The following is a 27,561-nucleotide window of genomic DNA, read 5'->3' as shown; positions in this document are numbered from 1 at the left end:
TGCAGAATATTGTGATATCCAAAACCCATCTATATGTGATTGTCAACCCTTTTCTGATATAGTTAAAGTAGTGGAATCTTTAGATTGCTGCAACACAAAAGCAGAATTCAAATGAAGCTACAACCACACAGTCTACACCTAGATATGGCCTATTTCATTATCCACCTTTCAATGGTGGGTTAATAAACTTTTTCAACATTCATGGCCACGTCAAGGTTGTTGCATATTGGTGCCACAGAATGGAAGAGCATAGTTTAATTAGGGAACCACATTGAAAAGAACATAAAGTTTGGGGACCATCCATTGTGTTTGTTTACTAATCCACCAATGCAGAAGGCACAATAAGGTGATAGAAAGATGAGGGTAACACCATTGGATACATTTTTTTATTCTCCAATACTAGTTCATTGCATGGTTTAAAGTGGTTTTTGCATCCAATTTTATAGCACTTTCTAAAAAAATCCTTCAGAATTTAAAGGGGATTTTTTGAAATAAAATACTCGGATTTTGAGACGGCAACATTCGAATTCTTGTCATGGATGTGAGGTGAAATAATCTACCACTGAAGCTAGTAGCTCCATAACTATGCTTACAAACTCATTTGCAGCCCTAAATAAAAGCCTTTGAAATATGCATATGAATAGTATCATCCTGGGAAAATATAATTTTCCAAAAGAAAAAAACTTGTAAAATATATGCTGAAAAGTTCCTTCAACAAAATAAATAAAAGAAAAACAGAAAAAGGAAGGAGAACCAGCAATAATGTGAGCTTTTCTATAGAAGCTTCATGATTGAGAGCACAACAAGACAGAGTCATTGGCCACAGGAGAATCATAAAAGCAAGATATGAAGCAACGCTCCTATGTCACATTCGTGGACCACCATTACCAGCACACATGACCTAAGACAAACTTAATGGCGGCACCACCACAACCATCTTGGCCTTCAACATAGATAGTGTTTTTTCATCATCATACACCATAGTCATATACCAGACTTCATCACTTCTGATTAATCCTGACATCGATGTTAGAGACTCCCAAAACCCAGAGTGGCATGGCACTCAAGTTTTTAGGCCATTATACATCAAGCATAAAAGCTGAGACACTAATCTTTCAACTATTCAAATGCTTAAACCGTTAGGAAATGGCTAAAAATATAGGCATCAGCTCTAAGACTATGTTAGACAACCATTGAATTCCGAACTTAAGCTTTTAGGGAATGGACTAACAATGTATATTAAACTAGTATTCATTGACTTATTTTAGTTCATTGACACTCACACCAAACTCATTTTTTTACCTGCCAAGACTTACATATAAAAGAAATTCACCAAAACTAGGGGTTCTCCATGGCAACCAAGTTTCAAGAAGGTCAAGCAATCTTGTTATATAAAAAGGCTCCACTTGGGTATGCCTAAAGTAAAATTGTACTATGTATAGAATTGTCAAATGAACCTATTTCAAAACTGAATCCCACCATTGATATCTAAATTCCAAAATGACTATCCAAAAACCAAATATAACAAGTCTACTCCATGCCATACCAAAAATACTAAGTCTGCTTTACAAAATACAACAAGGCTGCTCCACAAAAAACACAACTCAGCTCCATGCCATGATCCCTCATTCTTCTAAGAATTTGATGTCCACCACCTGAAGTTGCAGGGGCTAGTGATACTTGGCTTGACTGCATGATATAACTATGTTTAGTGAGACCATCAAAATAATTGCATTATATGTTACAATATCAAAAGTAATTGCATCAACCTGAGTGTTACTCATAGCTACTGGTGGGGTTGCAGTAGAGGTTGATGGTTGGCTTGCCTGCATCATGTCACATCAACAAGGATAGTGTGAATAAATGCCAAAAAAAGTATAAGTAAAAAAAAAAAACATCACTATGCTAACCTGAGTATTTCCTTGTCGGCATGATGGTGACCCTGAAAAAAAATAAAAAAGTAAGGAAAAAACATAAAGCCTCTATATTTGATACAACACACTACCAGATCAAAATGTGTGTTCTTAAATTGCAAATTTCAGAGTTGTAATAAACATACCTAGTAATATGTCCATCATGGCATGGGTCCTTAGAACCTCCTTACTGATGCAATCCATATGAAGCTTCTTAACCCCATAAGAGCCCTTCTGTGCACTGCCATAAGGCTGCCCTGAAGCACCATGAACAGAAGTACCAAAACCCCCAGCACCACCAGGTCCACCACCAGTTTCTCCAACTCCCCTATAGTTTCTCTAACTCCCCTAGTTTCTCCAACTCCATTTTCACATATTCCTCCAACCCAAATTTCTTTGCAATGGACTCTACATTTATGTGGAGGTTGATTAGGGTCTGTTCTATTCCAACTAAAACATTTTTCTCTTTTTTCTTTTCCTTAATGTCCTTCAGCAAGTCAGGGTGATTTGAGTATCACTGAAATCACCCTGATACCTTTGCCTTATTCTCATACCAGAATACTTAAACAGATTTTTAGAATAGAACAGACCCTAATCATTTTTGAGTATCACTGAAACAAAAGAGCGAGAATATTACTTACACTTAATTAAAAGCCTGAAAGGGAAAAACAAAAGATGGATTGGGATTGGGATTGGGATTGGGGACATTTATTACCTTTTAGTCAAGGAGACAAGAGGCTGTGTATTTGAGTCGGATATGGAAAGGTGGGATGAAACTTAAAAGGAGAGGAGCTGACTTTACAAATTACAAGAACTCGGAGATTGGGACTGATGGTGAGGTTGGTTTACAGGGTATGCATTTGAGGGGAGAGAGAGGTGGTCTGAGTCTCTGAGAGATGAGGAGATGGTGATCCAGGGTTTGGATTTTGGTTCTGAGATGTGATGGAGGTGTTAGGCAGAGAAGGGTTTGGGTGTGGGTTCATGAGAGAGTGCAGGGAGGGGGATGGCTATTGAGAGAGAGAGAGAGAGAGAGAGAGCAGAGGTTTTTGAAATTAAGAGGGCAAGTAGATGGAGGTTGAGTGGTGTTGGAGTGCATAAGATATTTTTGATCTCTCTGCATTCCTGATGTCTAGTTCTGGTGATCACATGGTCTGTCTACGAGCATGGAATATTTGTGAGCTCTCTGCGTTCATATATATATATATATATATATATCTCTCTCTCTCTCTCTCTCTCTCTCTCTCTCTCTCTCTCTCTCTCTCTCTCTCTCTCTCTCTCTCTCTCTCTCTTTCTCTCCCTCAGTAGTACAACATACAAACCATGCTTGATGCTTCTGACCATTTGCAGCTCCTTTTTGACCAGCTTTAAAGCAGTATGCATGGAAGCCTCATATAGTCATAGATTAGGTATTAGATAATTGTATGTGATGATCGAGTGCAGGGGTAGAGCTAGCCTTAGTTGCTGGTTTCAACTAATAATCTGTATATAATTCAGCATATACACTTGTATGTATCAGTATGATGGCCTTGTATGTATCAGGAAATTGTCCATGCTAGCTAAAAGGGTGTTAATTAAACTCATTAATGTGTCCCAAAATTAAGTTTCTACTCCTCTGCTTCAATACAAAAGCTAACTAGATAAAGAGTGGCACCAAAGAATTATATCTATATATCTTTGAAAATTACATGGTGGAATCTGCGGTGAAATCATATGTATATTATTTATGTGATCAAAATGGATATAGCTTTTGGATTATTGCCTGTGTTGTTGCCTAGATAGCAGAAGATTTTAATTTGAATAGTTTCATTAAATAAGTTTATGTTTACATTCAGGAAGGACAACATTCTCAATCAGTTGCTTACTAATATGTTTATGTTTAAAGGCTCCACTTGGATGTACTTCAGTCCCCACAATGTGAATATGTGATGATCACAGACCACACTTACCTTTCAGTGTTTACATTCTATCGTAGATAACCTTCAAACTAATTTGATGCTCGAGCATGTACTTGTTTTGAGTTCCTATTCATTTTTTTTTATTTATTTTGTGGAATGCGTGAGGCTCTTCACCGAAGGGTTACGAATTGATCGTCATGTTCAGTTTGATTTTTACTTCTCCGGGGATATTTTATAGTAGGTAGAAAGTTCAGATTAATTAGATGGAAGAGAGACAGAAGTTATAGCAGAACCATTTTCTCTAAGAGGACACTGGTACTCAAGAGATCTGGCATCAACCATTTTCTCAGGGTGAGTAACAGCAACATAACTGAGTCCTCCATAACTAGGGATATGTACTGCAGAAAACATTCTGAAGATACTTATTTCTAGGTTCAACAGTGTCTTCATTCATCCACCATACAGTTTTTTTTTCTTGATTGCTTAACACTTTTCTTCATTCGATCTTGTTAGTAATATTTCTAGTCCACTAGAGATGAGTCTGTGAACTGTAAGGGATGCAACTCTCAGGCTCTCAGCTTACACTGACAAATCTCTGTTTGAATCAATTCTACGTATTTAAACAATATCCTCCAACAAATTAATGAGTTGTTCATTTTCAGCTGTTTTGGGTTTGCTTTTACACAAATATCTCTCCAACATTGTTCATTCTCTTTGTCCATTGATTTAGAGGCTTTGTTTTTATGAAATTCTTAAGGATCACCATCAGTGACACCTGATTTAACATGATAAGAAGATAAATGCCCTTCCACAGCTAGACTGATGGAGCATTCCACTTCCATCACAAACAGAGTAAAAATAATATGACAGCACAAATTTATTTTAAATAGGCCATTCTTTAATTGCTATTTCACATTGTGTAATGAATCTAATGGTTAATAACTTTATTTTAAGTGGAGTTTTCAGTAGCCAATAAGGAAAAAATACCAGGAGAACACTATCATACCAGATTTTCATTTTTAAAGAGCACGCTATCATTTACCAGCAACCAAACTTCAAAGCCAGAAGATCCCTTCTTTTACAATTTTCCTCCAAGTAGAAGGGAACTAAAGTCTATAGCATAAGTTACAAAATCATCCAAAAACATCAAAGTAAGACCTCAAACATACATACAACTGCAAGTCTCCATTATATATATCTAACACAACATTACTGCATCATGGGATGCAACACACCATTCTAACACACTGAGCACCAATCTGTGGAAATTTTATTAGTTACAAACTAAGACAATTCATTCCAGTAGAAAGAAAGTTGAATACATCTAAAAATCTGTTTGAGTATTCTGGTATGAGAATAAGGCAAAGGTATATACTTTCATAATAGCATACAATGTGAGAAAATATACAAAAGGAAATTTGAGAAAAAAATAAAATAAAATCCCACATTCCTTTGGAGAACGTTGCTTATCCAAGAGCATAAGTTGCTTTTAGGTATTCCGCAATTTCTGCACTTTCAAACATTTGCACCCCAGTATTTGGATCTTCTAAGTAAGGAGCCTGCCAGTATCATTATTGTAAGAATGATACTATCCTCTTACTTAATTCATGGCATGCCAAACAGCAAGTAACTTTTCACTCTCCTATGATAAAAGTAAAACTTTTGGAACTCACTGTAGAATATTGAAAGTACCTGAAAACGTCCGGTTTTGTCAAACAGTGTCTGTCGTTTTGGGCTGCCACGAGCACAGCTAAAAAGAGGTATTGATAATGTGTCTCAGTAATAAATTGTACATCTTTGTACACAAAAACAGAAAAAGAGGATACTGAAAGGATGGCTGAAATAACAGCTCCCGCAAAAATGATGGGTTGCATCACATCAGAATAAACCATGAGACAGCAGATAGTGTGCAAAAGTGAATCATTTGTTTCCAATACAAAACCGTGATAAGTACAGCAGTACAGGTACATGTAATCGCACTGAACACAGAATACCAGAGATTTAGGGGGCTCTGGTCATTCTTATGTCCACTTAATTTGATGCTTGCGAGTGTATGCATGTACAATTATGTATGTATGTACAATTATGTATCCATAACAACATTGTGGATGTACAAATAAAACATTGTTTCTATGGTGAGATGATAATTTTATCCATATAAACAGAAATATAATACTTGATATTGTAGACTTCTTCATACAAAGTCCAAAACCAATATCATCATCCCACCAAAAAAAAGAAAAAAGTGCACAGGGAGAGAGTTCAATTATATAAATGTGCATTACAAGCATGGTAGGTCTTTTCTGATGACTAAATGAAATTATAATCTACCCAATATTATTACAACTTATATTTACCTGTGATATATGTGAGGCAGTTCTAACTCTACAAGTACTTCACGTACAAGTTTGCAAAAAGGGGACCCCTGAAAGAGACAAAAATTTCAAGCTAAAACTTGGGAGATCATAAATCTCTGTGTGTTTGTGTGAGCGTGTTCAGGTGTGATATGGATGTCCTATGTATGTATGTATAAAAGAAACCAAAATCAGAAGTAAACATGGTAGCTGCACTATCAGGCATATTGATGAAACAACTAAGTCATATCTATCTTGTATCTTAATGAGAGACCTCCTCAAAAATTAAAGTCTAAACTCAAAGACCATGATAGTCTAACCTCATATGCCCATATTTCAAGTGGTTTGGGTGGTAGTCTTGATGGAGAGTAGCTACTTCCCTGAATAAAATTACAGAACACATAAGTCTAGTCAAAGAAATCTGCAAAACAATTTGCATGTACTAGCAAAATGTAAATAATCTAATGTGGGCATTTTATCTTAATCAACTTTATTATGTTAGATGTATCGTTCAATTCATGAACTAGACATATTCTCTTTTTTAGTACTAATGAACTAGGCATATTCTAGGAGAACACCCACCTTCCAAAAAAGAAGTTGAACAAATTTACAGAGTTAAAAGAAGTTCAAACCATACCTTTCCCATGCGACCAATCATAGCAAAGCCTGCAGTCAAAGTCTGCAATCAAGAATTGAAATAAATAAATAATTAAATAACAAACGGCCTACAACTAGCAAAATTTGTTAACACTATACTTCCTATAGATTGAGAAGAATTGCTAATCGGAGAGTCAAATGCTAACCGTTAATAAACCAAGTGACAACGCAAGAGGAACATTTCCATCACCTGCACAAACATTTTGGGGGGAAAAAGAAATTTTAAGCAGAATTTGGTGTAACATAGTTTTTGTGAATGCATAAGAGACCAAATGTAATATATTTACTGGAAGTTCTTATTCCAGAAAAGTAGCTCCTATTAGCAAAGAACAAAGTAAAAAGTGTATCACACCATGGGAATATATAGAAGCATAATTTGTAGAACTTTCAAAAAGGATAATCTTTAGTTTACTGCTTTCATGTTAAAAAGATAACAGAAACTTAACATATAAAAAAGTAAAATTTAAAGTTTCTGTTATGTAGTTGTATATATACATTACCATATCTACATATATTAATACAATAAACATAATAAAATAAAGCAATCGTAGCAGACTAATGTGACCGCACGCACCATACTTCCCAACCAAGTACTTGATTATGTCATCTGATTCGTACATTGAAACTCCAGTGTTTGGATCCACCTGCAACCAAACACAAAAGTTTGAAGTTTAGCTGCCACTCAAAGCCATCGTGAAATCAGAATAACCTGAAACAAAGGAATGATGCTACAGCTTAAAACAGACATAAGAACCAAACTAAAGAATGATATTGAAGAGTAAAAACTCTGAGAGTAATTAACATTTCATCAAGTAAAATGTGAAAAGAGACTTAGAATCTTTTTCAAGAAGAAAAATTGGTGTTACTTAGCCTTTGTTAAATGCTTTTTTATTCTCAATTCGTAAAGTATATTTTAAGAGGTTCAGTATGTTTGTATTTAGGACTTATGAGCTATTGGGAGATTTCTTTTCATTATCCCTTCTCATGGAAATTTGCCTATTAGCTTCTGGCGCAAAAGGTTCTCAAACCAGCATTAAGTCATCCAATCATATCTAAAAATTTTACACTTAATAATGACTTAATGGCAACGATGGATAATCTCAAAGCTTAAAGTTTTTGGGAGAAACTGAATATAATATGCATTTTACTAGTAAAGTTTGTGGACACAGAGAAATCTACTTAACCCATTTTTATTGCCAATATGCTAGAGCTTCCAAGCACTATATAGATGCATTAACAATTCAGTTTCTCTTGCTTCTAATTATAAATTCTTCCACTAAGGATTATTTGCTGTTTTCCCTCACGTCTGAGAGAATAAACAGGAAAAATAATAATTAAAAAGAGTATAGTATCTAACCATGTAAGGGAACTGCTGTTTGCCTCCCAGCTCAGCAACCTTGGGACGGAAGTTTGGACCATTTTTTGGACAAGGATAAAACAGAACATCGAGGTCCAGCACTGCAACAATTTCCCTAACCTGTACATACTCAGCTTGTCATTCCACAAAATAAAGAAGGAATAACATGTATATTCAGCGACATACCACCACTATAATAATCAATTGACATACACATGTGATGGACTTCAGTCACAGTATCCCTATGGACCTTAGGTGCCATAGAAACACATATTGAACCAAAATCTTGACAACCTAAGGAATCTCTTAATTGGTTGGAGAGCAGTGAAGCTCCAAAATTGTTTATTTATTGTATGAAATATAGCATCATCAGCCTGATCTTAAATTGCAATACTCAATATCAATATGCTAAACTAAATGCCAGAAATCAGTCTAAATATCAAATCACAGCCATTAGAGCAGATTTCAGCATGAGACCCATCAAAGAAGGATGGTGCTCCTAGAACTGTCCAGATCAAATGAGACAGTCTAGTCAGTTGGTGATGTGCATGGGTTGTGAAAAAATCTCCAATGGGACATTTGTTCCATCATATCCATCATATATGTCCTTAAGAGAATAATAAAGTAAGAATAAAAGGAAACTTCCATATGTATATATATTATATTGAGATTCTTCAAAATTAAATAAAACTACTTTGGGGTTCAAGTTACCTTCCGGCAGAAAGGACAGCTGTACATTATCCATGGTAATTCATATGTGTGGAAAAAGAAAAAGAAAAAGAAAAAAACAAATATATGCAGTCAGTTTTATTGTGATGGATAGAGTAAACTCAAGGGGGACAAAAAAATGCTACCACATAATATTAAAATAGAAAATAATATGGTATGGAAAGTAACGTACCCTTCAAACTCATATATCTCAATAGGCTTCTCTGGCCGGGGTCCTAATTTCGAAGTTTCTTTGACCTTAGAATCTGTTATATGAAAATTGGGGGTAAAAAAAAGGAAAACCTCTTGAAACCTCTTATTATTCAAATCCAATACTGAAAGTTATCAGACATTGTGGTTATTGCTCAATAAGACTGATTCAAAATAAACCAAAATTAAAGAACTGCACAGACAGTTAGAGATTTTTATTTTTAAGTTTTTTATTGGTAAGATTTTAATATAACTAGTAACTACACAGACAGTTAGACAGTTAAGAAAACAAACACACACATACACACACCATTAACTATTTAGCAACAATACAGAATTCAACTTCATCAACAATGGCATGAGCAGCAAAAATATTAAATTAACATCTACCATTAAAATCAAGAGCATACTGGTCTGGAGGGATCGAATCCTTGGGAACGAAAGAAAAAGAATACCTGCCATTGTACAGCCAAAAAATGAGAGAAAAAAAAAAGTGAAAAAATGTCTAGTGAACTAGTACTTAGAATACGCTAATTAAGTACTTAGAATACTAACTCTAGCTTATTGAACTCATCTCCATACCCTTTTCTTTTTAATATAACACTTATCATATCTAATAGCAGGTTGCAGCTTTGTGGTCCATTAGCATTGTTCAATTGGCATTATTTATGTGCCCTCTACAGCATATAGATTTATACAGTAGACAAAGCCTAACCCAAAGAACGTTTGGCTTAATGAACAGAGCAAACACATGAGAATGTGATGAAAAAGTTTACTTACCCAGAAACGAAAACGCCAGTCCCCAAACGAAAGAGCAAGGCAAGAGAAGCCCCCAAGACGTCCCAAGTTTTATCGGGCCTCACGCCGAACCGCTTCGGCTCCGGCGGGTTGAAATTGAGCGGAGGAGCAAATGTTAGAGCTGGGGATGTAGGTTCTGGCTTTTGCTCTGGTTTGGTTTGAACAGAAGCAGAACTTTGAGGGGTCTCAGACTCAGAGGACTCTGCTGTGGCTCTGACAGAGAATCTCCTTCTGGGTCTTGTGGGGCATGAAAATGGCGGTAAAGTTGAAGTGGGTATTAGGTTTAGAGCTTTGGCCATGGTTTGGGGGTTTTGGTTTGGAGAGCTGAGTGTGTAAATTTGTATATGACTGTGAATCAATTCATTTGGTGGAAACTGAAGAGACAGGTACTTACAGTTACTAGCTTCCTAAAGCAAATGATTGGTTTGGGAGATATCCCCAATTTCTGATTGGCTAGGAACTAGGGTTGGTTTGGGCAAAGATATTTTAGTTTTTCAGTTTTCAGATATTGATTGGTGTGTTTGGGAATGGATATTTTCCTAAATCATCTGATTGGGTACAAGAATTCCCCTCTGCTTTTGCCTTTGGGTTTTCTGCTACCAACATGCAACAATATTGTACATGTGAATCATGCCAAAATGCCAATTCATAAATAAATGAAATATTTAAAGTCAATGACACAATTATGAAATTGAGCTTCTCAACACACATGCAATTAAGGCATATTTCAATTTAAGAGTAAACGGGTGCATACAGTCATTGTGTTTGTCACGTAATGAGGAAGAGGCAGTTAGGTGCATACGAATGGGAAGGTTTTTTTTTGTTGTTTTGCACCCATTTGAGGTTGCAATTCTCCTCTTCTAGTGGACCAGCCTTGGAAGAATAAAATGCACCCTACTGTAATGTTGAAGGCCTAGATTTGTTTATTTCTTTTTAATAATATTTTTTTTAAGATATGAGATAATGAGAACAGTTGAAACTTGAAAGGATGGGGACTTTATTGTTGGAGAAAAACTGTCTGGTAGCTGAAGCCTTTTTAGCTTTAAGAAAGAGTACGTGTTTATTTTTGGACACATTGGATGCATAGGGTTCCAAGCAAATTATGTGGAAACGTACCCAAACGCAGGCCTAAAGGGATCTTTCTAACGTCAACTCTTCCCATTTGAGATAGCCCCTATTCTTATAGGCATTCAAATTTCAAAGTACTCTTGTGCAAGGACTCACCTGTGACAAGCCATTAATGGGGCGGCTGACTTGGTTGCCACCATGCATGCATGAGTGACTCCATTACTCCATGACCCAGAAAAAGAATGCACCTCTATTCTCACTACTTGTGTTCTATTAGGGGTAGACTGTTTGTTGTTTTGTTTTCTGGATAGACAGAGGAACACAAAAAAGAGTTTTCAATTTGTTTTCTCTCTTTTTTACTCTGCTATGGCATATATACCATGTGATGCTTTAGTTCAAGAATTACTGTTTATAAGGCTAGAAAAGCTTCTAGGATTTGTGATCATACTGTGATATGAACTCATGCTGTGATATATATACATATATATATATGAGGACATTATTTTCATAGAAAACTAATTAAGATGCAAGTTATGCATGGTTAATTCATTAAATGAAAACTAAGATGAATGATCTATGAAAGTTGAACAATTGCATGAAGTACATCAACACCATGATGTTTAGAATTATATATAAGCCATTAATATATCTCACACCAATGGTTGCATGTTGTCTTCAAGGAGAGAATTATATATATATCTGAGGTAGTGAGTACCCAATACTTGTCTTAGCAGAGAAATCTGTACATATGTCCAACACATGAACACATTGAGTCTCGATCTCTTTACTCTTACAAGCTCTCTCACAATATTGAAGTCCATTACTTCACACCACCACCAGCAGATACAATCAGAAATAAGAGTAATAATGTGGCATGACATAAGTCCATGTGTTAATAGCTCGCTCGTCATAATAATTGTTATAATAAGTACGCATCAACATACCACAACGGCATATATATGTAAGTGACACATGGAATTTGCCAGGACCACAAAGCTTCAGTAGTAGTCTAACTAAAAAAGTTTCATTAGTGACTAAATTAGGCACTTTATTAAACTGATCGGGTCAAAAATAACAAGCCATGCTATCAATGGAATTCTAAAGGCGGTGGCGCAGTCCAACCACAGGGTGACAAGTGTCATGATCTGGTACAGTGCCATGTCAGCCGACCATATATACATGGTCCCCTCCCCCCCTTGAGTCCCTGACCCAATCTAGAAGCCACAAAATAAAAAATTAATCAGAGGGAGGGGAATGTTGGAGGAAAATTCAGCCTGGCTAGCTCCCTTTGTCTTAAAGGAGAATCACTTTAAGACTATATCAGATATTCAGATGAGCATGAGAAAGGAATACTGTTGATCTCTCTAAAGTCTAATGAGAAACAGTTGCTTTTCCACTTGGGGTTCAGGAAACCAACTTCATTTCCAAACGTGAAGGAATTAAAAGGGGATCTTTCTTCTTTCAGAAAGAAGCAGCTAGTTAGACATATAAGCACCAAAATTATTTGGTGTGCCATAACGTGACGTTATTAATTCACCTGTTATAATATAGATGAACAAGTACTGCATCGATCGGTAGGAATTAGATGGTACTAAATCCTTGTTCACAAAGAAAATACATAGAAATTTGAAAGAAAATTTGTTATTTTCGTGGAACTGAAGCATGTACATACATTTTTATATATAAAAGCTTGCCACTTTAAATGGGTTTGCTTGAAAAATCGATGCATGCATGGCATGCTAGATCAAATAAGTGGGTCTTTTTTTAATACATAAAAGTCCATCCATCATGCTGACATAGTGACACCATATATCTTAACCTTACTAGAATCAAAAAAGCAAAAATTTAAAGCTGATGAGAGCTGAGAAAGAGAGCTTATACTTTTTTTTTTTTTTGGCCACGAAAGAGAGCTTATATTAATTACTTGTTTGCATGCCATATTCTAGAATATCTTCAAGTTTCAAAGCATTGAGTAAAGGACAGAGATTTGGTATCTCCATCATTCATATTGACATGGTTTCTTTTAGCTGGGAAAAAATCTTCTCTTCCTGTAAGTTGAAGAGCCTGTTTTTGTTTGCCAAGTATATCAGTGATTTTGGGATAAATTTTCCTTTTGAAAAGCTATAATGAAAGATTCATGATTTATTTTATAAAGAAATGACACTTTCACCGATGTATTGGGTATATTAAGCAATCTTATTCTTCTCTTATATATAAAATGTCTTTAATCTATAAGTTCAAGCAAAAACCTTACTGTGACTTGATCCAACCAAACACTAATTAAGCATAATCTATTAAATAGAGTGATTAACCTTACTGTATATATTTTCTTTTTCAGTTTCCAAATTCTAGCATTAGGTGTGGGTGTATCACTAGAGCTCTAACCCGTTGTCACTCCCACCACCATGCAGCCGCCACCACTACTACTACTAGTAGTACTGTTGCGTCGCCACCATCACCACCATAGCCATCACTACCATTATGATCACCATCCTCACCGTTGTCGCTATCCTCATTCATATTTGCATATTCACGCATCCCAAAAAAATATAGATTATAAATTTTACATGAGTTCTGCCGGCCTGCTAATATGATGGGTTAATTATGACGGAATGTGAGGGATAGTTTTATAAAAGTCTTTAAATTAATCAAATAGTACATAATTTGTTGATTTTAACCTCCAAATTTTATAGTTAAAAATCTAATATGTAATTTTCACAAATCTTATAAAAATAGTATGGGGTAAACTGATAAGCGGATAAAGTATAAAACTGGACGAGAAATAAAATAGGTTTGGCCCGTTTGAGTAAAGTTTTTTTTTTAAAGGTTAATAATTTAAAACGGGTTATTGTGTAATAAAATGAGTATGAATGAGGTTAAATATGTATTATTAAATTAATCTAAAGGTTCCTATATATAAAACAGTCCCTCATAATAGCCATTTTAAAATTTGACATATAAATCTCATCGTGTTTTATAAGTTAAATAAATCAAGAAAATTTTATATATTATGTTTTCAAAGATCATCATTTTGTGTTCACAAAAAAAATATTCCCATCATTTTGATTTCTCATAATAGCACTTTCAATACTCTTCCAATTACAAGATCATATATATATATTTTTTAATCCTTCTTTTGGGCCATGTTTGCATATATATATATATTATCCCATAATCAATGAGAGACTGACTGGGTCAACTGTAAAATGATAAAATGGCAGGCAATTGCAGGACATGATTACCAAAGGAGAATATATATTAGTATGAGATCTAATATAATAGAATGCACTCACTCTTGAATTATTCTCAAATGTTTTAAATATTGTCTAAACATATTTAGTATGTGCCTATTATTTTATTTCCTAAATAAAAGAAAGCTTGGATGCGATCATGCGAGTAAAATGCCCCAGTTATGAAGTCACAGAAATTAAGTTCCAAGTCATTGTCTATATGTTGCATGTACTGTGCCTTTTCTTGCTTGAAATTTCTAAGGAGTGGGATGAATTTCTACCTCCACTAGTAATTAACAACATATTCATAATCTAAAATATATATATATATATATATATAGATCAGGCATGCGTGTTGACAACATCACTGAGCACTAAACCCACTGCCTGCCTACATTCTTTCTATTAAGAACACTCTTATCCCCATGATTCTTGCCCCATAGGCTATAGCTATACATCAAGACTCAAGTGGGTCTCCATCCTTTTCATAGCTCATCAAGAATAAAAAAATAAAAAAATAAAAAATCTCCCATACCATTCTCTCTTTAAATTGACCAAATTCTTGCTCTAAATCACCATTCTACCCCATATATCATTTTTCTTCTTCAATCTTCTTCCAATAAAATTACGAGGACAAGGTAAACAAACTGAAACTTTTTTTTTTTAATGAAAACTAAACTATTTAATCTCCAATGAACCATTTTAAATACGAATGGATCAAAGTACCTCGAGGTATCAAATAAGTTGAGATTATAGTCGAATAGATTAAGATATTCGAAAAATATTAAAGTCAAATAGGTTGAGATTATAATACATGGAGTTATAGTCGAGGATACTTTGGTCTAACAAAATATCCAAAGAGTTATAAAAGTAATAATTTCTATTTTGTGCTAAAATAGTTTAGCTTTCGTCCAAAAGGAGTCATCTTAATTACGAAAATTCTACCGAGAAAAGAAAGGTGCAATTGGCTAACCTTAACCTTACCTCACTGACTCTACCTGAGTGCGCCTCGGATGGACCAGTACTGTAAAAAGATATGCCTATATAACTGACGCGTAGTACTTGTCTTTGATAGGGACCCTTTGGGGGGTAGCTTTGATAACCACTTGGAGGAGTTTGAGGCTCTAATTTACTCTTCACCAGCCCTTCCATATATCTCAACATATATGATCTTATTGCAGGAACATAGATATTTTGATCCAACACCTTCATTTATCTACTTTTGTTGTGCAACCATGCATATATAACAAAAGTTGATGGTCACACTTTTGTCTAAGAAATGCACCCATATATGCTCCTCATAAGATATGATCTTAGAACTATATAGTTTTGTGAATCCATTAAATTATCAAATGTTTAACCTTAAACCCTAAAATGACGATTTATTGGTCATAAATATTATATCCGCATGGAAAATATAAGTCGACTTGACAGTCCTATTTCAAGAGGGATTGGGGAATGGACTTGCAAAAATATTGGTCGTTTTCCCTTTTTCTGGTTCAAACTCATTTGTAAATATGAAAAATGCCCTTTAATTTGGCATCCAGACACCATGGAAGAGGAAAATGCCTTACTGTCTTTTACCGACCTCAATAAGCAATGTTTTAAAGCAGAACAATGTTGCAAAAAGATAGTCAAACGGAGGCACAGTAGTCAACCACTGAGCTCTTTCAGTGGCCCTACTGGATCTTAGCTGATCTTTTACTGCTTTGATAGGGACCATTAATTAGGGTCTGGTGATAATCCACTCTTAGCACAAATGCAAGGTTCACACCACTGATTTGACTCATATTCTTATGACTCGACGAGTCGACTCGTACAACAACTAAGAGAGAAGTAATCAAATTTATGCTTTAATGATTGCATATTTGCTTAGTACTAATCCTATTGTAAACTACATAATGTTTGATATGTTCAATATATTGTTGCGTACAACTTTTCTTACTCACCAAGCGTTTTATCCACCCAACTCTAGTGTATCTAAAAGCTATGATTACCCACTTGTCATGAACTCTGAGTCCAGCTTAATACAAAACTAATTCAGCAAGTTGGGGTCCAGAGAGAAACAAGGCATATCTGTAATATTGAAGAAATATGAGGGGAAAGTGTGTAACCATCTCATTTAAATACAGCAAGTCTTTATTCCCAACATCCCTCACTCATAACCCCCAATTTTGTAACCATCAAAGTTCTGTCACCAAGCTGTGATAAACAGAACCATGGGGAACTGCTTGGTTCTGCAAGAAAACGTTACAAAGATTATGAAACCAGACGGAAAAATCCTGGAATACAGAGCACCCATAAAGGTTTACCAGGTGTTGTCAGAATTTTCAGGCCATGCAATCTCTGAGACGAGTCCAGTCTACCAGCATCTCCGGCCAGACACCAAACTGCTTGGTGGTCGCCTGTACTATCTTGTGCCTCTTCCTTTACCTCCGAAAAAGGCTTCCCAGAAGAAGGTGCGGTTTTCGACTAATCCCGAAGTTGAAGCTGAACACGAAACTAAGGTGGTAAGGATTAAGATAGTTATAAGCAAGAAAGAACTGCAGGAGATGTTGAGAAAGGGAGGCGTTTCAGTTGATGACATGGTTTCTCATCTTCAAAGTGAAAAAAGCATACATAAGACTGACAACTTCAAAGAAGATGGTAACTGTGAAGGGTGGAAACCTGTTTTAGAGAGCATACCTGAAGTAATCTAGCAATAACATGTCCCTATTATACATAATCATCTCTCCTATCAAGCAAAAAGAAAAAAAAAAAAGTATATGCCCTCTCTGCCTGAATGGTATCTGTAGTCTTACATACATATAAAGTGAACAGTGTATCCATGAAAGATATTGCAAAAATACAGTTTAGCTTTTTTCTTCTCACATACAAGTGCTTAAAAATATATACTTCTCTTAGTATTCTGCTTTTTAATTATAAAATCTGCGTGCCATTTCAAACTTTGCTCCCATGCATGTCTCTCAAGTTTCAAGCATATGGCAAGTCACAACCAAGCAGCCCCAAAACAGGGGGAAAAGAAAACATGCAAGAAAAAAGATAGAGGGTTGATTAGGATAGAAATAATATAAACATGACCTTGCAAAAGATGTACGATTCAATGTAAACAATTGAATTGTCAAGTAATTTCACACAATATTGTGCCCAACTGTCAGTAAAGAGGGGGAGAAATTGCCCGACAACGAATATCGAAAGTATGTTACCGTTTGCCATATGACAAGAGGGTGATGTGGCAATACATATGACTGTATGAGTTAGCCCCTTGAGCCTTCAGCCTCACCTGCCAAATCACAAAAAGGTCGAAAAAGAACATAGAAAGTAATGTATGCATTGATGAGGTATTGCCTTTGCTAATTTGCATTTGATTATCAATTCTATACATCCATAATTATTACTTTTTGTGGTGGTGCTGCTATAGTGCTCCCATTATGAGAGCATTGTGCTATTTACCATAATTAACTGATGGGCCAAGCCAACTTTCTCTAGTAAAATTGCTTTGTGTGTGTATCTCATGAAAGAAAAGCTTAGGCTATCATACCTTTGGTTTGTTTCATATTCCAATCATGGTGGTTCCAGTAGCATTAGGGAGATGTGTTACTGCTGCATAGGACTGTGCTTTACAAATCCCATGCATTCACACTGCTTCTCCTATTAAGAGTCTTAAGAAAAGAAAACAAAAGTTCCACAGATTTAAATCCCAACCCAATAATATCTTCCCTTGGTACAGTATCCTAGCTTCCTGCAAAGGACAGTCAGCAAAGAAAGACACCAACTCTCTTGACTGGAAAAATATGAGGAATTAAAAAGCAGGAGGATGAAGAAAAAACAAAGGAAATATATAGAGTTACAGAAGGCTGACTGTACTTGACTATCTTTGCACATACCACACCATATGAGTCTCAAGTTAAAATATTTCTCAGCACTAGATTGTTTTACAATAATGAAAAAACCTGATATAATTTATAAAACACCGAAAACAAATGTATACCTTTACTCATAATACCTTCACCAATGCAGAAATTTATAAAATCTCAAGCCCTATATCCAAACCCCTCAAACATTACACAAGGAAATAAAAAATATACAACAAAATATGATGCAGAACTTACAGGACCGATTTCAATCAAATGGATAGCTGAAACTCCATATGATACAGAACACCAGAACATCATCCCATATCTCACACCTGAAAGCCTCCATAGATTCAGTGAATTTGTACCAAACGGACGTATACAGCACAATCCCTTATTGTGTCATCCATACAGTCAAGTATGTAACATAACTCTTAATAAGTAGTTGGTATAATGGTTGGAGTGACATAAGGCATAGGAAAGCCAAAATGACTAGTGTCTACTGGTTGCATTAAGTACACAGTGTTACCTGCCATAATACATTTGAATTTCAAAGTAGAAGGATACTCCATTACAAGAACTAGTTTGTTCCATAATATTGCAAAGCATGCAGAAACTTTTTAACTAGTATCCAGCCCAAGTATGATAGTAGTTTAACCTCCTCTGAAATAGAAATTTTCTATCTACCCTGTATTGTCCTATCAGCTTCTCCCAACACAAACTTAGGCCCCTCCTGTTTGATAGGAAACAAGATCTAGAAAGAAAAGGCCCTAGAAAAAGTACAAATATTTTAGATTTCTTTATAGCAAAAAATTGTTCTATTGGCATTTCATGTTTGGATTATGGTTAGTACGTGGTTACTATGTCTTGTGTTTATGACATGTATTTTTCTCTGAATTCTCTGAAGAACAAAAAGGAGGCCATACAAGATCCTTTGTGTATCTAGTGAGTGGTAATATATTCAAACTCCACTTTGTCAATTATGCCCACTATAAAGCCTTCTGATTGACTAGGGTGCCACTAGTCATTTTGGCTTCCAATATAAAGGAGTAGACGGACTTATTTGGATAGCCTGCTTTTGCATATTGGTTGACACGTGTCATGCAAGCATTATACAATGACATAAGCATTTCACATTCCAATTAAACTACTCTCACCTTTTTATGTATCATTGTATCAATAAGTTTATCAGGTCAAGTAACAGAGTTTTCCCCAGATGATAAATGAATTTATATACTGCTAAGAAAATGCAAGAAAGGGCAGAAACTTAAAGAGGATGAGAACGAAAAGGAGTAAAACAGAACTGGGGTGTTTATTTACATGTGTCCTCTATCACCCATATGCTGAAAACTGATAAGCATTCAACAACTGAAAGTCTATGTACATATAACTTTACCTGAATTCAAATGAGAACTCCAAAAGGATAGATACATAGAGAGCTGTTTACTAAGAACTCTAGCCACCATTTAAAATCCCTCCACCCGACCCCACCCCTTGGCCCTAGAATAATTGTTGGGTACACAGAGGTTTAATACAATCACGTTACCCAAAAAGGAGTACTGACTTTCACAATTGTGGAGGAGCCTCTTAAAGAACCCAAACCAATGTGCTTTGTGCAACATCTGCTATCAGATACTCCGAAATTATTCTGCTTGTAAGGACTCAAATGCTAATTTACAGAGTGTACTATTCAATAGCACCAGGTAAGAACATATGATGCTAGTAGACAATATACATCTGATGATTTTACATCACAAACTTTCAATCATGTTTCATCCCAATCACGTGCTTGTAATTGAAACGTAAGATTTCTATGTCACAAACTTTATGTAGTCCCTATACAATATTCAAATACCATATGACATTACATAATGATATTTGATTGTGCCCATATCCAACCAGCTGGCCTTAGTTTCTTTACAGGAGAAATGGTGTATAGTCGATAGACCACAATATTGTAATTTCTGTAATAGGAACTATTATTCCTCTCTACTTTCAACTTCCAGACCAATCTCATTACGCCGTTGAAATGGAAGTGTAAATGGTGGATTATACTGCAATCACAGTAAATGGGAAAGAATGTAACTGACAATTTGAATATGAGTGTGTACATAAAGCACCTTGAAATTGGATTGTTCTAACATTTTTCGTTAATAATTCAGTGATGACCTTACCTGTGCAACTTCGACTGAAGTGCCCTCCTTCACTTGGAACTGACTATCATTTTTCAAAGCTTCCCTTAACTTGGATTCTCGTTGCTTAACTTCCTCATTAGTAACAAAACCTGATTTTACATCAAGAAGTGAACATAAACTGCATCATGATACAGTTGGCAACTCTAGACTTATCGAATCACAAACTACTCTCTGTGCAATTGAAACTGCAATTATTACCACTTTCTTGCAATTAAAGTGTTATTTATCCAAATTTAAATTACAAAAGAACACAAGGTGATAAATCTCATTATGCTCAAATTACTGATGGATACCCAAACGAATTGAATTTAACACATACAATCATCTATACTTTGCAATATAATAATCAAATTCCCAAAATATGAATGCAGCCAATAGATTAAGGAGAGGACAGACCTGAAAAAGTAACAACTGCAACTATTTTCCTTGAGACCTCTTTGATCCTTACAGATGGATCTTTAGGCAATGGCAAATTGGCACCATACTTCGAGGGAATGACAAAGGACATCTGCCATGTATCTTGATCTTCCAGCTAGATATAATTATAGTTAAATTAGATTGTGATTAAAGGAGAGAGAAAAGATATAAAATCTTTGGAAAGGCACCAAAAAAGTAAATCCATACATTTCACAGCTAAACTGACCAATTCCATCATACAAAAAACATAATCTAAAGAATAAAGATTCAACTCCAAAATGATGGAACAAAGAAGTGAGACCACCACAACAAACTACATAAATCATGAACTAATATTTGGTGTCACCAGTTCCCTACAATTGTTTTGCACACAATTATAAGCATTTGAAAGTTTCAAATGGAAGAACATGTAATGTCAACAGAACTTCAGCTATTACATTTTAATTTTAATTAACCCTCCCTCCCTCCAGGGAGGGGGGGAGGGAGGGAGGGAGGGAGAGAGAGAGAGAGAGAGAGAGAGAGAGAGAGAGAGAGAGAGAGAGAGAGAGATGAGTTCAATAGGCACATCACAAGTGCGTTTGAAATATGCACAGTATCGTCCAAATTTGATCATTCAAAAAACTGCAGATATTATTAACATAAGATGCAGGCAGAAAATTTACCCTCTTTGTTATCACTGGAGTTGTCATTTCCATTTTCACCCCATCAGATTGAGCTTTTCGTGTAAAAACCGGTGTGGTCATCTCCATTTTCTCCTTTGTTGTATTCTTAAACAGCCGAAGAACAAGGCAAGTTACCCAAACAGGGTTAGATGGATTATAAAATGGTATATCATCGAGCAACAGAAAAAAAATTAAAAAAAATAAAAACCAAGAAAAAAAAGGAAGAAATTTCAAAGTACCTTACCAAACAGGTATTCAGCTAAGACATTGAAGGATTTAGAGGCACCATTGAAATCAAAACCAGTCTTTCCGGGCATTGTTGTCTCTGCTATAAAGTAAGGCTGATTTCACACAATCACAACCCCAGTTTAGACATACATTCATGAGACAGTGAATTAGAAAAAAGAAAAAAAATGCAATAATACCTCAACTTCTCTAATCTCATACTGGTCTCTCCTACTCAGAACCTTGAACTTCACTGTTTCGAGGTCCGGAACTACACCAATATACCCAAATTTAAATTTCAAAAAATGCAAAAATAAAAATGTAGCAAATTGCAAGCATCAACCAGAAATAATACCTGACATGAGGGCTTCCTCGAGAGTACGAGCCTCGAACTGTTTGGGGAAGACGTACTTGGCGGTCTCGGTAGCCAATTCGAGCAAAACTGCAAGAACAGAAGGGGCCAAACGTCGAAAAAATTAGTACAATGGATGATTATACACATGTAAATAAACGAAGATTTCGAGTTGAACATTTACGCCGCTGGGAGAGAGAGGAGGCTTGGGAAGCGAGAGCGGCGACGAGGGAGATTCGGGCTTCGAAAGCGGACATGGTCCTTCTTCGCTGCGGCGGAGAGGGGACGGTGGCTCTGGCTCGGTCGGTGGTGGCCATGCAGATGGTGATGGGTCTGTTGGGGTTTCCTGAAAGGGAAGTGAAAGTTTGGGTTTTGGATGAGAATGGAGTTGTTTGAGTGAACATTGAAGGCTTGCGGAGAAGCATTTTTCTGTTTTTGGTTTTGAATTTCTGTTGCAGAGAGAGAGAGAGAGTGAGTGATAGACTGAGATATAGGTGGTTATTATTTTCCCGGGAATTTCTTTTTTTTGGGGTCAAATATCATATTCGGTATTATTGTCACTAAAAAAGTCATTTCCTTATATACTCGGAATTTTTTGGGTAATAAAATGTGTTTAAATATCCAATATTAGCATATGAAAGGTTCAAGTGTTTTCATCTAAATACATGAAGTCACAAATTAGCTGATCTCTTTTTTTTTTTTTTTGGCCAAGATTAGCTATTCTCTTTAATGTTGAAAGATGTCTCAAGTTCAAATTCATATTCTTCACATAACAAAAAAAACAAGACATATTTTTAAATTAACAACCTCTCGTTTTCCAATTACTATTGAACAAAAACTTGTATAGTTTTTAAATACAAATCATCTTTAAACAATAATTGATTATATTACATGAGCATAATAACATGATATGAATATATGATCGTGTACAATATAATTTGGATTTCATTTTATATTAGTAGGTTATAAGTGCAATATTTTCTAGACCAAATCATATGCGATGTAAGCATTAACATAGAGTTATTGAGGCTTATTTTGTGATCTAAATTGGGGCATGCCATGGAAGAGTCTCTCGATTTTCAGAGCCTGCCAAAAAACTTTACTATTACGGTTATACTATATTATTACGTTAATATAATACAATAAACTAATAATCAAATGAGTCAAATGACACATAATCACTATTGGCAGAACCCATGTTGTTTAAAATTTAAAATTTGATAGAAATCACATCACATTAATGATATGAATTTCATGGACAGAAAAAAATTTCTATGTAACAAGTATATAGGATTTGGATCCTATAATTTTTTTCATTTGTTTTTATTGTTTATAATTTTTCCTTCAAATTTAAATAGAATTTCGCATCTAAATTAAAATTTATCTGGTATTTTCAGTTAAAATAGAAAGAACTCTTCCACCCATCGATAAGATGAGGAAACGAGAATCAAATATACAAAATAGGGTTGACTGGTAAGATGGATTGGTCATGCACAATGTAAGTATACAATGTGTCTATAAAATAAATAATAAAAAAAGGGTGACGATTTTAACACTCAAATTTTGTAGGTTTGCACTCATTCTTTTGGTTGTATGTCTTGATAATTGAGCAAATAAAAGAAGAGAAACAAAAGAGAGTGCAAGTGTACAAAACAGGAGTAAGAAAATCACTACCCTAAAAAAAAGACCATAAATTAAGGGACCTCCAAATTTAATAGCTTCTGGTCACAAGTTACAAGGTGCCTTTTTATTGTAAGTTACACAACTGAACTCTCTGCATTTTTCAAAATATATAGGCCACAAGAACCTAGATATCAAATAATGCACACACCAAAAGATCATAGGGATGCACTAAACAGTCAAGGCTTCCTGCCGGGTATGCCAAGCAACCACGTCTTTGTAAGGCAAGCTGCCCCCAAAAACATCCAAAGCGCTGCCAACAGTAACATCCACGTGCCCCAGCCCTGCCACCTTTATCCTCTCTAAATCAGCCATTACAGTGACACCGCCAGCATAAGTTACAGGAATCTGCACCCAAACCATAGTATTATCAGTGGTTTGCACATTGTATGATAGCATGAACATAGCAACTTCTAAATGTCTGGTGACCCCCCAGGTACAATTCTACTATAACAGCAGTGCTTCCCACAGGTAACCCCAAGCCTTTGGCTAGATGAGAAATTATAAAGTTTCACGTTTGAGGGCATTATATAAATGGTGCAGTCATGTAAGAAGAGCACTTTTCCCATCTTAATCAATATCAGTTGGTACTCGAATGATTTAGATCATGGGTCCTTGGTCTTTCTAAGGCCATTTACGTAAGGCTTGAAAACATAGATGTTTTCACCTCATTTTCTGTTCAGTTGAGCATAAAACCATCAACGATCGTCTAAACAGATATGAAGATAATATTAGATTCAGAGCAGTGATGAGATGGAACATTTCCAGCAAACCAACAACCTAAGGAATTTTGAAAACTTGAGTAGGTAGCAAAATCATGAATGTGTTATAGTACGTTACCCACCGGTGAATACTTTCCAAGCAATGCCACAAGCTCTTCATCAATGCCCAGCCTACAATAAACAAAAAATGAGCACATCTTGACAGATATATAAGCTGCCAGAGTTCTAATTTTAAAATACTAAGCTGCCAAAGTTCTTGACAATCTATTGATGTTGTCTATAATTGATTTTATCTGGGTCAACATCAGACAAGACGTTCCACCAGAAAAAACTCAACTGAACAAAGCATGGAGTTGGCCAGCGCTAAAGTACATATGACTAACAGAAGCTTAACTCAAAATGGATCTTTCTTAAAATTCAATCACCATCATTTGCAAATGTATCAAATTTCCAGAACTAAACTGGTTTTATTTGTAAACAGTGGGAACTTTCTCGATAGTAGCAAAGTAGAAAAGCCTCCAACAAGGAGATGATGCATTGAATTCATGGACATTCTTTTTTAAGATTACATTTCCCACTGTGGAAAGAACTATAGCGATCAGCACAGAGAGCACATCCTGAGTAGAATTCTAAGGTGAGAGAAAGAGTACAAGTCCATTATGAAGTATTAGTCTCTCCATTAACAGATAATTACAGCCAAAATATCTTAAGACATCAATTATAAAATCTTGTTGGACTTAGCCATACATGTGTGTGCGCACATGCATGCATATATCTGTTGTGGTAATGAATAAACATGGCAACATATATGACTTACTTTTTCCCTTCAACATCAACACCATGGACCAGAAATTCGTCTGCATAGTTGGCAAGAAAACCCAATATCTCCTCATCAAGATACACATCACTGAACTTCTGCCATCTATCTGTAACAATTGCATATATACCTTCCTGCACATTAAAAGCAACACATCAATGCACATTAAGACCAACATGAAAAAGCCCAAGAAAAGGGGTAGTTGAAAATGCTCAAGGAGAAATATAAGAGCAACAAAGGATCCTTAATAATGACTCAATATTTACAGTTCCGATGCTTAAGATATGCAATGTCTCTTAAAATTGTCAACTCTATTCCAAACCCACTGTTATGATCTGAATTTTTACTAAACTCAGATTACAAAGAAGCGATATAGAAACTGCTCGAGAATCAAGTAGTGCAATCAGTCTGCTTAGCCCTGAAAAGAAAATAAATACAAGACATAGAAGGTAGAATGCTTGGTTGACGTCATACCCTTTTTCTGCAGCTAAGGTCTAAAACAAGCCTCTCCTTTCCAACGACGAGAACAAGATCCTTAAGCCTTTCAAGGTCCATTTGTCCATTGTTAAATACATACTGTAACAAAAACATGACGAGTGTATTACATCATTTGATCTAAATAAGTCCTCTTTTCAAATTAACATATCATAATGTTACATTTGTGTGCCTCTACATGCATCCATGTGTATATGAGAGAGAGAGAGAGAGAGAGAGAGAGAGGAAACTTGTTTTTTCAGTATATATGAATGTGAAAGGAAAAGAAACAGAAGGTAGTAACTTACTGAGGTGACAATGACATGGCTAGCCCCTTCTTCTATGTAACGCAAAGAATTATCTGAATTGATCCCACCTCCAACTTGCAAACCACCTAGATTATACCAGTCCTCGCAGCAAGTTCAGCAGAGGAAAATCTGTAAGTTTTAAACATTATCATCAACCATAGAGATTAAAGAGAAATAGCATACTCCCAAGGCACTCAGTATGTGCAATAATAATGGGGAGCTGATTTTTTTCTAGAAGTTAGCATGTATTTGATGCCAGTCCTTCCAAGTCTAACTGATGCTAAGTTACAATCTTTTAATCTAATTCACGCTCGCATCCAGCACTTAATAAACTAAACTGCATTTGCACTAGAACCAGTTGCATTTCATTGAAACTCAGAGAACAATCCAATAAGAACCACTTTTTTCAATTATAAAACGGTAAATTACTTGAAGTCTACTTTCCATCATTTGAAACTGAAATTCCATAAAACAAAATAAAGAAAACAGAGCATCTAAAAGAAACAGCAAAAACAAGAATGTAGCCATGGACCCACCAGGATAGGCACGCAGAGCTTCAATGGCTGCAGCTCTGCTCAAAGGGTCTGCTCCAAGCATGATGACATGGCCACCTGTAAGCCCATCTTCTTTATACATCTTTGCATACTCCCCCGCTGACTTATCCGACACAAAATTGGTAACAAGAGCCGACCCATCCTCTTTCGAATCCGAAAGAGTAGACCCAACAATTTGCTTCACTTTCCCCTGAAAGAAAAATCAACATAAAAAGCACAGAAACGCAACAAATAAAAAAATGATAATTGGGCGAATTTCAGTAATACCCAAAAGATTTAGAAGCAATGAAATTTGATAAGTTGAAGTTGCAATCACCTTGTGTATATCAATGCAAGGTCGGAAACGAACCGCGCAGCGTATCGAAAATCGCGTAAACACTGCAACAAAAAATGAGAAGGTGTCGTTCTGTATAATGGGTTAGAGTGTAAGACCAAAGTGGAAGAGAAAAAAGAGTGTAAGACCAAAGTGGAAGAGAAAGTGGAAGCAGAAGTTACTGGAGGTTATGGAAGGCGTGGTGGCGATGACAAGCTTAGGCTTTGTTACGCCAAAAATTGAAGAGCTCAGAGGTCTCTGCAGTGTGTGAAGATCGGAAGAGAAAGCGGCATTGAAGCTTTGAACTCTCATTCTGCTTCTTCTGCACCCAGACTTGGGATTTTCTGCTTGCACTTCTCAGGTTGAGGTTCGAACAGACCTTTTCCAGTGTTAAGCCACACCAGGGTGTTGAGGTTTTCCTTTGTATATAAAGGCGGGGCATTTGGGTCAAAACCACTTCTTCTAAAACGCACCGTTTTGGGCAGTCAAGCAAAATAGATTATATAAGTTAAAAATTTTAGGAAACTTTTCATTTTTGGTTTTTCTTTTCCGTTAAGATTAAGAATTTAAGATTGGTTAATTACCAAAAAAAAAAAATTAAGATTGGTTTCCCTAACCTACTAGGTTGAGTTTGCTACTTAAACGGCATTTTGTACACAACTTTTGTATTCAAATCAATACAAAGACTTTTCCTTGACTAGGGTGGATTGTAGTTTTTATTGTTCTTGTTTTTTGTTTGTTTAATCCTATTTCACTTGATCTTAATTGCTACGTCAAATCCTGAATAACTTTGTTGTA

At 35.7% G+C, this 27,561-nt stretch overlaps 4 protein-coding genes and 1 long non-coding RNA gene across 7 annotated transcripts; 1 reads left to right on the top strand and 4 right to left on the bottom strand.

Moving 5' to 3' along the window:
* Positions 1–1,481: 1,481 nt before the first annotated feature.
* On the bottom strand, positions 1,482–4,411 carry LOC147282052 (uncharacterized). 3 transcript variants are annotated; one of them, XR_015122974.1, is made up of 4 exons: positions 2,441–4,411; positions 2,060–2,400; positions 1,911–1,942; positions 1,482–1,826 (listed from the first exon to the last, which is right to left on the bottom strand). It is a non-coding gene; the product is annotated as an uncharacterized LOC147282052 (long non-coding RNA). The 3 variants fall into 3 exon arrangements; XR_015122973.1 differs by having other exon boundaries at positions 2,060–2,524; positions 2,629–4,411; XR_015122972.1 differs by having other exon boundaries at positions 2,060–4,411.
* A 645-nt stretch (positions 4,412–5,056) lies between these two features.
* Positions 5,057–10,331, bottom strand: LOC147282051 (Thioredoxin family protein). Its single transcript, XM_086248744.1, has 12 exons — positions 9,875–10,331; positions 9,485–9,549; positions 9,078–9,150; positions 8,888–8,906; positions 8,177–8,296; positions 7,394–7,463; positions 6,966–7,009; positions 6,800–6,841; positions 6,483–6,542; positions 6,166–6,233; positions 5,501–5,558; positions 5,057–5,367 (listed from the first exon to the last, which is right to left on the bottom strand). The coding sequence occupies exons 1-12, from the start codon at positions 10,189–10,191 to the stop codon at positions 5,275–5,277; spliced, it is 1,029 nt and encodes a 342-aa protein (XP_086104870.1). The 5' UTR covers positions 10,192–10,331; the 3' UTR covers positions 5,057–5,274.
* Positions 10,332–16,290: 5,959 nt separating this feature from the next.
* On the top strand, positions 16,291–17,067 carry LOC147282050 (uncharacterized). Its single transcript, XM_086247932.1, has one exon. The coding sequence runs from the start codon at positions 16,410–16,412 to the stop codon at positions 16,887–16,889; it is 480 nt and encodes a 159-aa protein (XP_086104058.1). The 5' UTR covers positions 16,291–16,409; the 3' UTR covers positions 16,890–17,067.
* Positions 17,068–19,860: 2,793 nt separating this feature from the next.
* Positions 19,861–22,374, bottom strand: LOC147282049 (SOUL heme-binding family protein). Its single transcript, XM_086248016.1, has 8 exons — positions 22,080–22,374; positions 21,899–21,985; positions 21,744–21,814; positions 21,558–21,659; positions 21,319–21,423; positions 20,636–20,771; positions 20,219–20,328; positions 19,861–20,098 (listed from the first exon to the last, which is right to left on the bottom strand). Exons 1-8 carry the CDS (start codon positions 22,318–22,320, stop codon positions 20,024–20,026), a joined length of 927 nt encoding a protein of 308 aa, XP_086104142.1. The 5' UTR covers positions 22,321–22,374; the 3' UTR covers positions 19,861–20,023.
* A 1,197-nt stretch (positions 22,375–23,571) lies between these two features.
* On the bottom strand, positions 23,572–27,145 carry APG10 (Aldolase-type TIM barrel family protein). Its single transcript, XM_086248534.1, has 8 exons — positions 26,946–27,145; positions 26,767–26,828; positions 26,433–26,640; positions 25,897–25,982; positions 25,589–25,690; positions 25,115–25,248; positions 24,420–24,468; positions 23,572–23,923 (listed from the first exon to the last, which is right to left on the bottom strand). Exons 1-8 carry the CDS (start codon positions 27,073–27,075, stop codon positions 23,747–23,749), a joined length of 948 nt encoding a protein of 315 aa, XP_086104660.1. The 5' UTR covers positions 27,076–27,145; the 3' UTR covers positions 23,572–23,746.
* Between the last annotated feature and the right edge of the window lie 416 nt (positions 27,146–27,561).

Source organism: Dryas octopetala, chromosome 6, assembly GCF_963921425.1.
Source record: "Dryas octopetala chromosome 6, drDryOcto1.1, whole genome shotgun sequence".
Classification (NCBI taxonomy): Eukaryota; Viridiplantae; Streptophyta; class Magnoliopsida; order Rosales; family Rosaceae; genus Dryas; species Dryas octopetala.
This window is presented reverse-complemented; position numbering and strand designations above follow the sequence as displayed.

What these genes read in the sequence shown, in the direction of transcription:
- LOC147282051 (XM_086248744.1), bottom strand. Translation starts at nt 10,191, where the DNA reads ATGGCCAAAGCTCTAAACCTAATACCCACTTCAACTTTACCGCCATTT. An exon ending in GTACTTGGTTGGGAAGTATG is followed by an intron (nt 7,010 to 7,393) that starts GTGCGTGCGGTC and finishes ATGTTTGTGCAG; the next exon opens with GTGATGGAAATGTTCCTCTT. An exon ending in CTGCCTCACATATATCACAG is followed by an intron (nt 5,559 to 6,165) that starts GTAAATATAAGT and finishes ACCTCTTTTTAG; the next exon opens with CTGTGCTCGTGGCAGCCCAA.
- LOC147282049 (XM_086248016.1), bottom strand. Translation starts at nt 22,320, where the DNA reads ATGCTTCTCCGCAAGCCTTCAATGTTCACTCAAACAACTCCATTCTCA. An exon ending in CTGAATACCTGTTTGGTAAG is followed by an intron (nt 21,424 to 21,557) that starts GTACTTTGAAAT and finishes CGGCTGTTTAAG; the next exon opens with AATACAACAAAGGAGAAAAT. An exon ending in TGCAGTTGTTACTTTTTCAG is followed by an intron (nt 20,329 to 20,635) that starts GTCTGTCCTCTC and finishes ATGTAAAATCAG; the next exon opens with GTTTTGTTACTAATGAGGAA.
- LOC147282050 (XM_086247932.1), top strand. Translation starts at nt 16,410, where the DNA reads ATGGGGAACTGCTTGGTTCTGCAAGAAAACGTTACAAAGATTATGAAA.
- APG10 (XM_086248534.1), bottom strand. Translation starts at nt 27,075, where the DNA reads ATGAGAGTTCAAAGCTTCAATGCCGCTTTCTCTTCCGATCTTCACACA. An exon ending in CACGCCTTCCATAACCTCCA is followed by an intron (nt 26,829 to 26,945) that starts GTAACTTCTGCT and finishes TTTTTGTTGCAG; the next exon opens with TGTTTACGCGATTTTCGATA. An exon ending in GTTGATGTTGAAGGGAAAAA is followed by an intron (nt 24,469 to 25,114) that starts GTAAGTCATATA and finishes TGTTTATTGTAG; the next exon opens with GCTGGGCATTGATGAAGAGC.